The 14,200-nt window shown below is 38.5% G+C and overlaps 1 protein-coding gene and 1 long non-coding RNA gene across 3 annotated transcripts in view; one reads left to right on the top strand and one right to left on the bottom strand.

The window, feature by feature from the left end:
• The window catches only part of LOC122428878 (T-cell receptor-associated transmembrane adapter 1), a 41,013-nt gene extending 39,996 nt beyond the window's left edge, over positions 1–1,017 (bottom strand). Inside the window, exon 1 of one of the 2 annotated variants that reach the window (XM_043449015.1) lies at positions 804–1,017. In XM_043449015.1, the coding sequence (XP_043304950.1) occupies positions 804–810 (7 nt within the window). In that variant the 5' untranslated portion in view covers positions 811–1,017. The remainder of the gene's footprint in view (positions 1–803) is intronic. The other variant, XM_043449017.1, reaches the window with a different exon arrangement.
• Positions 1,018–1,140: 123 nt separating this feature from the next.
• On the top strand, positions 1,141–13,323 carry LOC122428897. The gene is made up of 3 exons (XR_006265843.1): positions 1,141–1,411; positions 11,836–11,957; positions 12,409–13,323. It is a non-coding gene; the product is annotated as an uncharacterized LOC122428897 (long non-coding RNA).
• Positions 13,324–14,200: the final 877 nt, after the last annotated feature.

Genomic DNA, 14,200 nt, shown 5'->3' with positions numbered 1-14,200 from the left:
TATTTTATGTTGCAGTATAGTTGATTAACAATGTTATTAATAATTTCAGGTGTCCAACAAGGTGATTCAGGTATATGTATGCATGTCTCTGTTCATTTTCAAATTCCTTCCTTGATTAGGCTGTTATATAATACTGAGCAGAGTCCCCTGTGCTATACAGTGGGTCCTTGTTGGTTATTCATTTTAAATATAGCAGTGCATAAATGTCAATCCCAGGATGCTTTTCTTGCTTTATAGTTAAACTGTAAAAAGGAATATGCAAGGTCAAGGAAAGATCCTCTAAAAAGAACAAGTACTTTGAATGGGATGAGTATCAAGGAACAGGGGCTTCCCCAGTGGCTCAGCAATAAAGAATCTGCCCTCAATGCAGGAGACCAGGTTCTATCCCCGAGTCAGGAAGATCTCCTGGAGAAGGGAATGGCTACCCACTCTTGCCTGGAGTATTCTTGCCTGGAGAATCCCACAGACAAAGGAGTCTGGCGGGCTACAGTCTGTAGGATCACAAAGAGTCGGACACGACTGATGCAACTTAGCATACATCAAGGAACACATACCAATAGCTACAATTAGCTTTATATTATAAAATACGGTCCAACTTTTTAAGACAAAGTAGGCAATTTATGTTCATTGATATACTTCAAATACATTCTAATTATTATAAAGTTCATCTCACACTTTTAAAATAATTGTGTAAACTTAATTACTTTCCAAACCTTTATTAAGTATCTTTTTGCTAGAGGCTTAGACATTATTATGTAAATTCTTAGGCACATGAATTGAGCAAAATTTAAAATGCCACTTACCTGCCATGCTTTTTTTCTTTGAGAAATCCTTATGTAGCCATAGGCAAATGTATGAATTAAAAATACTCCCGCAAGCTTTTTTTTCTAAGTAATGTTGCTCTGTTAAGTGAGAAGTGTCAGTAAACTTTATCTGTACCTCCGTTTTTTCTCTCTTCTTAAAATCTTCTGCGTGTACTTTGTTCAGTTACAAACAGGAAATGTGGTGATGGAGGCTTCTAGAGTTTTGATCTGAAACCAGCAGGCTGTTAAATTTTTTGTGAAACGTGAGAAGTAAATCCCACAAGCCTCTGTACCCTGGTATTTGAACTTTTATTAATACCTAACTAACGTTAAAACAAATAATAAAATCAACGTGTAAATTAGACTAGGCAGAATGAGATGGTTGGATGGCATCACTGACTCAACGGACGTGAGTTTGAGCAAACTCCAAGAGATAGTGAAGGACAGGGAAGCCTGGCGTGCTGCCGTCCGTGGGGTCGCAGAGTCGGATACAACTTAGCGACTGAACAACAGCAAGGATTTCCCATCTCCTAGGAGAAAATCTAGGGATCTCCTCCCAAGTGAGGTCATGTGAAGACAAAATAAAATACACTAAATGAGGAGGAACGGTAAGAAGCCCCCAGGCATGCTCAGCTGTTGATTGTTATATCTGAGGGGTGTCAGAGGAAAGAAAATTAACACTCTTGGAACACTTACTGATCAGGTACCTTCTGTACCTAACCCCACTGGGAGATTGGGTGCCTGCCTTCTTTCCTGCCAACCTTGCCCCTGCAACGTGAGTCTCTCTGTCCAATCTAGGGCCACGTGGTGACAAGCTCCAGCTCTCTCCCATCCTGGAGTCTCAGCATCAGAAGTCCTTAAATGTCAGTGTGCATAAGTATGTTATGTAGCGTTAGTTTAACATGCATATTCCTTAGCCCTGCTGAATCAGAATATTTGGAGTGCAAATCTGCATTTTCACAATTACCCTTGCTTATTTTAATGTAAGTGTTCTGGATAATTCTCTGAGAAATCCATATATATGTGTATATATATGGTTGTGTGTGTGTCAATAATAGCATTTTATTTCTAATGTTAGATAAAAAATTATCTTGGTCATATCTATGTATACAGTTTATAAGTATTTCTGTGTATGTATACCTGCTGCATATTTGCTTATGTGCTTATGCATATTTGCTTATGTGCTTTGCCACTTTTCTTTAATTATAAAGGAATGAATCCAGTTTATTACAAAAAGAGATGTTCTTAAAGCTTTAAGAACTCAAACTTAATGTAAAATTAAAAATGAGACTTTTGATGCACAAACTCAGAGTGAAGATATTAGGTGGCTTGCTTTAGCTTCTCTAAGATTCCCGAGGGCAGGGAGAGCACTGATCTTATCTGTCCTTAACACTCCAGCGTCTAGAATAATGACTAGCACGTTGTAGTCTCAATAAATATTCTCACAATGGTTGAATAAATAAGAGAATGTTAGTTTTCTGCTTTCTCCCTGCTCTATCACAGAAAAGAACTTCCCAGTAAATAAAAATACAGTGCTTCTCTATTCCTTGGACAGCGTTAATTAAGTACTAACAAATTTTTCTACCTTGATCACTTTCCTCCAAAACACTGAATTGGCCAAAAAGTTCTTGTGAATCTTTGAATCAGAATCGATAAAACTGAAAGAAGTCATGGGGAATCCCTAGCTTAATCTTCTAAAAAATTTTTCAAAATACATTTCATAGAATACATTTTGCTCTAGGTTTTCAAGAAATCCTTGGAAAAAATAGTCCTTTAACAAATATATTTGGAAAAATTGTATATTTTCACCTCTATGGATGCATATCAGTATTTTAAAGTCTTAGGCATAATCCTACAAAAGAGGAAACCTGAAAAACATTTTTAGCAGAGCTTTCTCTAAACTTCTTTGTCCAGAGGACGTTTTGTTCAGCTGCCATCCGTTAGTCGGGCGGCAGATTGTACGAAATGGGCCTGGATGCCCACAGACAAAGATCTCAAGGAAACAGACGTCTCAGGCACATGTAGGGACAAAAGGACAACAAAAATCAGAAGGACCCATCCAAGATTAGATAGAACAGGAATGGAGACTGAAGAGCTGACTCCCAGATTTCCAGAGAGGTTTGGACACCGGCAACATCAGTTCAAGAGGAGAAGGCCGGCTCAGGTGGCCATGAGCGGTTACCCTTTGGTCTTAAAACAGGATGATTGGAAAGAAGGGTAGAAGCCCCAGGTTCAGAAAGGAACTGTATAGATTCCCCAGGCAGGACCTTAGCTTGGGGGCAGGGTATTGATAGCTTCCCATTTATACCAACTGGGGCCTGCAGAGGACAGGGGAGAAAGGGTTTCAAGACTGGACACTGAGGTATGCGCACCCCCTTGTTAGAACAGGAACTGTGCTGAGGATGGGAGCGAAGGTGAGAAGGTGCCGTCATCCTGGCTGATCCATAAAGCACAACTCTAGAAACGAGAAGGGGCGTTCAGCAATTGGCTTTGGATGCAGAGAAAGTCAGACTCAGCGATAACGACTCAGGTCAAAATGTAGGAATTCCGTGGTGTAGCTCAAGAGGTGTAACTCTCAGGACAGACCACCAGGGGAGGGGCCGGACACCTGTGGGACAGCGCCTGAAGATGGCTGAGGCTCGCCTGTCTCAAGTTTGCAGCCTCACAAAACCACGAGTCAGCAAAGATCTAGAAAGACAAGGGCAGAGGAGACAGGCAGGGACTGAGCCAGGGTTTACCCCCCACTCTGGGTCAATAAGGCAGCCTGTGGTACCTGCAGAGTGATTGCCTACTGGCTTAAAAGAGTTAACGTACATGATTGTACATAATCTGCATGACTGGCATTTCCAAAATCGTCAAGCTTTGGCTGATAAATCCGAGCCACTTCACAATTTCTAATTATTGTAATGTTCCTGAAAAATAACCTGCATTATAATGTTTCCCCGAGTCATAGACTTACATACTCAGGAGATAGAACAAGATTGTCCAAGGTCATACGGAAAGTCCGTGTCTGTGCATTAGCTAGCTCCACAGATGTTTGAAATCTGCTAGGGAAAAATGATAGCTTTTCATCAAATATAGATGGCTGAGCACATGAAGACATTATCAGAATATAGACACCTACAGATATGCTTGTTATGAAATATATTAGTGCATTCAGAGATTTGAATCATGCCTTCATGAGTCATGTTCAAATAATAAATAAACATGAGGCTTCTGTACGGCTGTTTAATGAGAAGGGTGATCAAAATGAAGTACGGAATATAGCTAGACAAAGGAGAAATGTCCTGACTAGATTGAAGCAGTTAGATATGTTGCAGAAAATTTAGGGGAAAGGTATGGTTTTGATGGGCACCTGTCAAGAAGTAAGGACTTTAAGGCCAACAAAATTGAGGTTTTGTTGCCAAAAGAAACTAAAAAACTTGTCAAAATGGCAAGAGATTCCATACTCAGAAAAAGGGGTCATGGAGTCTAAAAAGAGACCCAGTTTCCAGTGTATATTCTATGCTTATCAGTTTTTTAATTACTTCCTATCACTGTAGTGTGTTCATTTGTATCTGTATATATGCATGCGTATATTATACACACACATATTTAAGGTGTTACAAAATGTTTTGTTTTTCTCAAGGAGTTCCAAAATGTAGCTGTTAGCAGGGGATTATCAGGGACTTTGACTTTACATTTTACATAATGATCTATTGTTTAAAATTATTTACAATAACTTGTACTACTTTTATAGTTGGAATGAAAAATGCTTCCTTATTTTAAAGGCTCATTGAAATACTTTGTTTTATAGAATTAGAATTTCTCTCTCTGTGATTTTTTCCCCTTATTCTGGAAAATCATTCTTTAGTAAGACTGAAGCTAGTACAAAGTAAGCAAACAATTTTATGAAAAACAAAATGGAAAGGGCCCCCGTGCTTCCAATTATGCTGTTTTAAAATATGAAATTATTTAGAATTAATTAGAAATTAATTAGAATGTTACAATTGCATCTGATTAAACCGTACTGATGATTCATATTTTCATCAAGTTTATACTATAAGATCCTCCAGAAAACATAATTACTCAGATGGAAAGAAATAAAAGTTAAAAGCAATAGAATGCTGCATAGATTTGGCCTAAGATTCTCAGATCTTTTTATTACACTTATAATAGCCTTGTAGAACCAAAAATCAAACACTGGAAAATCAAACACTGAAATAAAAGTAGATAACAAAAATTCAGAAATGAAAGAAATTTTCATTTTCCTACATGTAAAAGGCATAAGCACCCATATTTTCTGGAAGAAAACAATTCGCCCCATTGCACAAATTTCTATGTGATGTCCTTTAACAAAGTTAAAGCATTCTGAGAAATGTTCTTATTTGAAACACAACTGGCTCAAACAAAGCAAACCAGTTTATCATAAAACTTCTCATAATTTTAGTGAGCTAATATGCAATTTCACTTCTCAGGAGGATATATTATGCAGCATTTCCAAAACTTATCATATAAGAGAAGTATTCCCCCTTTTTTTTTTTATACATTTTGCAGAACTACTGTCTGAGGTATGTATTTTAGCAACTTTTTCTTCCTGTTGAACTGGGTCTCACTTTCTGCCCTCGTTCCACATTCGGGGCCTGATTTACTTGAGGAGTACTATGGAGAGTACAATTTTACCATCTTTATAGAAATTTCCATCTTGAGATGTTTTGCATGAGATTATAAAAGAATAGGCCCTTAAAATTCAAATGTCCCTGGACAGGTAGCAAACTTAGAATCCTCAGTATAGCTTGCACAGTGAGACAAGTTCTAGTGGATCTTCCTTCAAGTGAGACATACATTACATTAAATTTTTATCAAAATAAGATTTAGGGCTCAGACCATTCTAAGGGAAGGTAAGCTCTAGTTGGAGGACCCTAGGGAGTAGGAACATAGAGTAGAAACAGGAAAACAAGTGATGGGCAGTCAGAGTCCTGGCTGAAAACACATGCACCTTCGAAAGGAGGAGCTGAATGAACGACTTTAATGAAGTGACTATTGACAGAGGGGCAGTCAGGGCGAATGGAAAGAACAGGACAGGGTGAAGCCCTTGCCAGGTAACAACAGAGGGGGTCCATGACAACTCCTAGGCTTCAGGGTGTTAGAGGAGTGTCAGTTACTGGAACCAAGTGAGATGTATAGCTGCAAGAAAGGGCTGCCAGGCAGGGACTATGGCTTTGTTAACGCACCCCAATGCCCACCCCCACCAAGAAAAACAACAGTGTCAGTTATGGCCAGGCACAGGGAAATCTGTGGGAAAACATCCCCATTTTGTTCTCTGCCCTCCAATCTCAGTCTCCCACCCAATTTCCTCATTTAAACACAGTCAACCCAGGGAAGGCAACCTGAAGAAACAGTCTATAGAGGTCAGCCTCATACGGTCTGAGAAATGTGAAGAACAGAGAATAAGTCTGGAGAGAAAATGTGTGAGTAAGTGGCTGGGAATGAATTTAATTTTAATAGGTACTATCTCTCCTGATAGCGCTTCCCTAGTGTCACAGACAGTAAAGAATTAGCCTGCACTGCAGGAGACTTGAGTTCAGTCTCTGGGTCAGGAAGATCCCCTGGAGAATGGAATGGTTCTCCACTCCAGTATTCTTGCCTGGAGAATCCTATGGGCAGAGGACCCTAGTGGGCTACAGTCCATGGGTAGCCAAGAGTCAGATACAACTGAGCAATTAAGTACACACAAATATCTCTCTTGACACACATAGACTTTACAATTTTGTAAGTAGACTTATTCTCCAGAGCACAGAAGAGTAAATAAGAGCAATCAATTTTGAAATTTTTAACTAGATTCATCAAGGCAGTTTTATTGACCTTATAATAAGAACCTGAGTGAGTGAGTGATAGTTGCTCATTCGTGTCTGACTCTCCTCATCCATGGAATTCTCTAGACAAGAATATTGGAGTGGGTTGCCATTTCCTTTTCCAAATAATAACCTGAGATTCCTAAAAAATAGGTTGGTTCTGTCCCAAGGAAACAAAACTAAGGATAAAATTTATCCCAAGATGGTACCAAAATGATGGAAGGGAGTACATAGTAAAGGAAACTATATGTGAAAATTTTCCAGGGTTTAAGAAAAATAAAAAATTTTTAAGTCTAAAGATTCGAAGGTAGTGGGAGGGGAGAGAGATGGTAAAACCAATGTGGCAAATGGTTAACACTTGAGGAATTTAAATGAAAAGTATATGAGAATACTTTGTATTATTCTTGTAGTTGTTTTGTAAAGTCTGAAATCATGTCAAGTGTAAAAGTTAATAAATACATGTAAATTACTTAGAAGAGCATATGGTACATATGAAACAGTAAGCATGGATGTTGATGATGTCAGTATTAACCTGACAGCAAAATCAGATAAAGACACTAAAAGAAAAGAAAATGACAGAAAAGTTATTCCTCATAAACATACATAGGAAAATTCCTAAAACTTTAGCAAAACTAAGCCAGCATTATATTAAAAGGATAATATATCGTGACTAAGTGGGATTTATTCCAGCAACAAAAGATGGTTTAACCTTAGAAAATCAATGTAAATTATCAGGTTAACAACTAAAAAACTCAAAAAACAAAACAACCATGCGATCATTCAACAGAGGCAGAAAGACTACATGAAAAAAATCTCAACTTGCTTTCCTGACTTAAAAAATAAAACTCTCAGGAAAATAGGAATAGAAGGGAGCTTCCTTAACAGAATTAAGATACTTAAAAAAACAGCCTATAGCTTATATCATCCTTAAACATTAAGTAGGGGCTTCCCTGTTTCCTCAGACAGTAAAGAATTTGCCTGCAACATGGGAGACCTGGGTTCATTCCCTGGACTGGGAAGATACCCTGGAGAAGGGAATGGCTACCAATTCCAGATTTCTTGCCTGAAGAATTCCATGGACAAAGGAGCCAGTGGGATACAGTCCATGGGATCACAGAGAGTTGGATACAACTGAGCAACTAACATTTAATCATTTAGGAGGTCATCCTTGTAAGTTGCTGAATGTTTTCCCTCTAATATGGACATAAGGCAAGGATATATACTCCTACCACTTTAATACAACATTGTACTAGAGGTTCTAGTCCAAGCAATAAGCAAAATAAATGCATCTGGATTGGAAAGCAAGAAGTAAAGAAAGAGGTCTCACCATTGACACGATTTTAGGAAAATTACAAAAACAGTCTGCTACAATTAATTAGAAAGTGCAGCATGGTTTAATAATATAAAATTAATATATAAAATTTTATATTTGTAACAAAAATCAGAAATTAAAATAGGAACAGAAATGAGATTAGTATGTTTGGGGGCTAGAAGTTGAAAGAGGGATTGACTGCAAAAGGACAAAAGGGAACTCTTTGGGGAAAATTTAAAGAGGTTTATTTTGACTCATGAGAGTACATCCTGATGTATGCAGAGTACATCATGAGAAACGCTGGGCTGGATGAAGCACAAGCTGGAATCAAGATTGCCAGGAAAATATCAATAACCTCAGATGTGCAGATGACACCACCCTTATGGCAGAAAGCAAAGAAGAACTAAAGAGCCTCTTGATGAAAGTGAAAGAGGAGAGTGAGAAAGTTGACTTAAAGCTACACATTCAGAAAACTAAGATCATTGCATCCTGTCCCATCACTTCATGGCAAATAGATGGGGAAACAGTGGAAACAGTGACAGACTTTATCTGGGGGGGGGCTCCAAAATCACTGCAGATAGTGACTGCAGCCATGAAATTAAAAGATGCTTGCTCCTTGGAAGGAAAGTTATGACCAACCTAGACAGCATATTAAAAAGCAGAGACATTACTTTGCCAACAAAGGTCCATCTAGTCAATGCTATGGTTTTTCCATTAGTCATGTATGGGTGTGAGAGTTGGACTGTAAAGAAAGCTGAGCGCCGAAGAATTGATGCTTTTGAACTGCGGTGTTGGAGAAGACTCTTGAGAGCCCCTTGGACTGCAAGGAGATCCAACCAGTCCATCCTAAAGGAAATCAGTCCTGAATATTCATTGGAGTGACTGATGTTGAAGCTGAAACTCCAATACTTTGGCCTCCCGATGCAAAGAACTGACTCATTTGAAAAGACCCTGATGCTGGGGAAGATTGAAGGCAGGAGTAGAAGGGGGTGACAGAGGATGAGATGGTTGGATGGCATCACCGACTCAATGGACATGAGTTTGAGTAAACTCCGAGAGTTGGTGATGAACAGGAAGGCCAGGAGTGCTACAGTCCATGGGGTTGCAAAGAGTCAGACACAACTGAGCGACTGAACTGAACTGATTTTGGCTCTATGTAAAATTAAACTTTGATAAAGCTAACTTCAAAAATTTGGAGGCAGCAAAGAAAAGAATCTATGAGTCCATGTTGATAAGTAAAATAAATAAATAAATGTTGAATAAGCAGTAAGGGGAGTTTGTTTCTTAAAATAGAATGGAAGGAATAATGATGGTAGAACATCCAACATTTTGAAACTATGAACTTAGTAACTGATTCAGAGAAAATGGTCAATATGTCCTAAACTAGTAAGTAAATGACCAAATTTTAAGAAATTACAAACTTTGACAAAAGTTCTACAAGTTACTCACTAATTTAAAAGGAAAAATATTAATTTATTGATAGAGAAACCTAGCAGATACAATCTTAAGTAAGTATTAAAGTTAATGTTGTCAATAATGAAACAAACTAAAGTCATGTATCTACTGATAATGTTACACCAAGGTAGACTTGAGAACTGACTGCAGCTTTGAAGGTGTTCTTCACACACATAACCTCAATTGGCAACATCTGGGCAAGTCTTGGAGAATCAAGGTGTCTGCTCAAATCATTGACTGACCACTAAATTATGTAGACAGAGCAGCCCCAAAAAAGAAACATGAAAAGAAAATGACCAGATACATTCAGTTTAAGAAGATAGTCTGTGGTTTAAGTCCAGGCAGATTACCAAAACAAACAACAGAAACCCACAATACAATGAACCTTAGAAAAATAGAATATACAACGGCTACAATCTTATCTAAAATTCACAGTTATCTGCCCTATCACCATCACACCACATCAGTCTCAAAATTCACACAATCATGACAAGACATGTTAAGAAACAGAAGAGTGTGACCCATATTCAGCGGGTGGGGGAGGGGGATGCAGTCAATAGAAATTGACTCTTGAGAACCCAGATGACATACCAATTGGAAAGTCTAGATTTGAAAAGTACAATAACTGAAATAAAAAATTCACTAGGTAGACAACAGCAGATTTGAAATAGCAAAAGTAAAAGATTTTTTAAAAAGGAATAGTCTCAAAGATTTGTAGAACAATTTCAAGAATGTATGTATCGGGAGTCAAAAGGAGGAGTGATAGGGAGACAAGACATTATATCAAAAATATAATGGCTATACACGTCCCATTTTAATGAAAAACATTTATTTCCAGACCCAACGAACACTAAGAAGCTCAATGAACACAGGCAGATATACAAATAAAACACAACTGGACACATCATATTCAGATTCCTAAAATCAAAAAAAAAAAAAAAAAGTCTTGCATGCAGCAAGAGAAAAGCGACTCATATAAAAAGGGACTACAGTATGATTGATGCTTAACTTCTCATAATAAACAATAGAGGCCATAAGAAAGAACGGACATACTCAATGTGCTGAAAGAGAAAAAAAAAGGCCGCCAAGTAGCCTAGTAAAATTCGTCTTAAAGCAAAATATATGTCTAGATTTAAAAAAATTAATAGTATTTATTGCTAGGAGACCTGAAAACACAAGGGAAGTTCTTTAGGTTGAAGGAAACGACCCCAGACAGTAATTCAGATCCACAGGAAAAAAATGGACGGTCACAAGAAATATGTAAGGAAATAAAAACTATATGCACGTATGTATCATGCTTTCCTTCCTTAACTTCTTTACAGTTAGAAGATTGGTTAAAATCTTAATTCTAGCACAGTATTAGATTTACAATACATATATGAAGGTTTTATATATATACGTCAACAAAAAAATAAGGAGAAATGACATAGACATTTACTAGCATGCTACATTTTAATTATGTCAGTGCTAACTTTAAGTGAATTGTGAAAGTTAAAAATGAATATTTTGATCCCTAGGGCAGCTAACCACAACACAAAATTCTCAAAGAATACAGTGAAAATAACGAACAGAGGAGTTTAAATGGTATCAAAAAAGTTTTTGCTTAACATAAAAGACAGAAATTGAGCAATAGAAGAACAAAAAGAAGTGAGATATTAAGAAAACAAATAGCAAAAAGGCAGATATAAATCCAACTATATCAATACTTACATTAGATATGAATTAGATGAACCCTCCACTCCAAATTTAACACTTAGATGAAATGGATAAATTCCTAGAAAGTCACAAAGTACTAAAAACTGACTTGAGAACTAATAGAAAATCTGGATATACATATGCAAAATAATTAAATAGCAATTAAAAATGAGGGAAAAGGGGGAATGCAGGGAAGGTGTTTATGAAGCTCTGTATTAGTCGAATCTTTTATAATAAGAACAGAGTTCTGAATTATCTGTGAGATAATAGAAACATCAGTTGCCTCCAGTTGTAGTTATTTAGAGTTCAACTTAACAGTTAAACTCACGGGACACATCAGACTTCACCCAGCACCAGGGGCTGTTTAGTCTTAAGAAAACAAACAGGAAATAACCCAGCATATACAACGAAGCTGCGGTCCCGGGCCTCCCAGCCCTAGCTCGCGATGTGCCAGCCATGCTGCTTACAGGGCACACGTGGTCACAGAAACGAAGCTGAGGATACAGAGCCCCGACAGCTCACGGACTCTGCAGCTGTGGGGGCCTCTAAGCCTTTAGCCCGCGTCTCTCTGTCCTCATGTGTGTGCCATTAGCCCCACCTCTCTGCAGCTTCACCTCAGATACCAGTTATTCAGCACTCATTCTCAGTGATGAGGCATAGCTTGGTCCTCTAGTCCTTGCCCAGATCCTCTTTAAGCATAGAATTGCTCAAGTCCTGTTTCTAAAAATTCTTTCAGGTAAGGAAGGAAGACTGAATGTGGATGAAATCTTCAATCATAAGACTGAACAAAAGTCAAAGAAACAGCTGTTAGCTCCTTTTAAAAGGTCTGGACAGATATCACTCAAAAATTAATAATAGGTATGTGTTATTATTACAAGCATTTTTTTCTTACTGAAATTGTCACCTCTTTTGTAATTTTACAACAAGCACTAATTAATTCAGAAAGATGAAGCTATTTTCCAAAAAGAATTTATAAGGAATATGTATACTTATGGCTGACGCACGCTGATGTATGGCAGAAAGCAACATAAAATTGTAAAGCAATTAGCCTTCAATTAAAAATAAATTTTAAAACATTTATAAGCAATCAAGGGTTTGCTCAGTTGAGGAAAGGAATAGTTGGTACAGATGGCAAATACTCTCACACTTGCCAATGTTGGAGTAACAATGAATGTCAGTGCTGTGTGGCATCCTTAAAAATTACATTTTAATTTTAACTAATTTTTAAAAAAAAATTCAAGCTTCCGAACAAACTTTAAAACTGGAGAAAGGAACCTATTATGAGTATATCTAATTTCTATTTTTGTAGCAGGTTGGGTTCTCAGGAAGGTGGCTCTGAGACAGACAGGTTTGCCAGGAGTGCACTGGGGATCAGGTGAACCTGGAGAAGATAAGAGAGGACAGCAGGACAAAGGAAAAGGTCAAGGGGCGATACCGTCTCGAGCTTCGGGATCCCCAGCTCTGAAGACAGGATGACCGTTCAGAGCTGCCCTGAGAATGGAGAGGGATGGAGGGGCAGGCGAAGGGAAAGAGGAGGCGGAGGGCCCTGACAAGCCTGTGTTGCTGAAGATGGCCTTGAAGCGGTACATCCTTGGTAAGGTCACTCTTGACGTGAAGAGATACCTGAAGGGAGCTGAGAGCTGGAAGTCTGTTTTCCTTCCAGCAAACCTCCCAGAAGCTGGGTAATCAGTCCTTAATTCCTGAACGGGAGTCTGGGCAGGGCTTTATAATGTTCACCACGATTAGAAAATGACCAGTGAGTTAAGCTGAGTGTGTCTGGGAACACAGTCCGTGCGGCAGACACTATTAGTTGGCCGGTCAAGATCCAGCTTCTCCTTTTGAAGCAGGATGTCCTTAAGTCAGGTGACATAAGAGTGGTGTCTAAACCAATTACGAGAACTCTGTTCTCTGCTTCCCGGAGCCTCCCCCGACCCTCCCAGCCTCTGCTCGGTTACCTGTGGTCAGGGACCCTGATGGTGATAAGATGATGAGACTCGGGGAAATGTCCACAATAGGAATTTTGAAAAATATTTTGTTTTATTTGTTAAAAAGGAACAGACGAAGCTGGCATCCTCCTAACCTCTTCCTAATCCCTTCTTCCTTCTCTTGTACCCAGCTGTGGTGCTTACAGCTGCAGGAGTTATTTTGCAACTGAGGGGAAAAGAAAGGTCAAGAGAATTTTTGAGTTTGTTCTGACATTCATGAGCCACTCAATAAAGCCACAAACCCATCTCTTGGTTTCTTGCTCTTTGAAGAAAATAACCCCTAATTACTTCAGTAGCTAAAATTGGATATTTTGCCACTGAACAGCAAAGCATAACCCAAACCGACCCAAGTTATATGCTCGGATGATGGCTCTTGAAAATACATCGTTGATATACATGTGTGCATGTTTATCAAATTATATGTTTTCAATAAGTTGGAAAACACCAAATACTGTATCACCCTCTGAGACTTCACACTGCATATTAGCATGAATGATATTAATTATTTGCATTAAATATTCTGCCAGGGATAAACCTACTTCAACAAAGTTTATGCTACTTAAACATATTTGACCAAAAGGTACCTTTTGAAACTTCACCTGCTACTATGGAATGGATTGGGAAACATTATTTAGGATGGGTTCTGATCCATCATGATCTATTAACGTGCTCCCTATTTCTAGGATTATTTTCTGCAGTAGCATGCCTTGGAACATCCAGTCGAAGTTGAATTAATCAAAAACAGTAGAATGTGGTCATATTTTTTCTTATGCTTATGACTAGACCACTCAAGTAAGCAAACTGGCTCAGAAAAATCCATATGCTAAACTGCGTTTTAGGATGTGGTCAAAGCCCCAAAGATAAACATGTGTAGCAGCGCATTTGCAGGTTACAACTGACTTGCAAACTTTGTTTGCTGGTCACAATCAGCATCCTGTGTCTCTCTACCAGGGTTATTTTTATCTGCCTGCAGTCAGCCCCCTTTCACTGCTGGGCTGGCTTGCTCATTGACGGTGCAGAAAGAGAAGTGCAGCTTCCCACGCTGGAGGAGGAGGTTGCCCTCTATTTTGAGACAGAAAGTAATGACTGTTGTGGCCACTTTAACAAAGGTCCTGA

The sequence above is a fragment of the Cervus canadensis genome, chromosome 27, assembly GCF_019320065.1.
Source record: "Cervus canadensis isolate Bull #8, Minnesota chromosome 27, ASM1932006v1, whole genome shotgun sequence".
Taxonomy (NCBI): Eukaryota; Metazoa; Chordata; class Mammalia; order Artiodactyla; family Cervidae; genus Cervus; species Cervus canadensis.
This window is presented reverse-complemented; position numbering and strand designations above follow the sequence as displayed.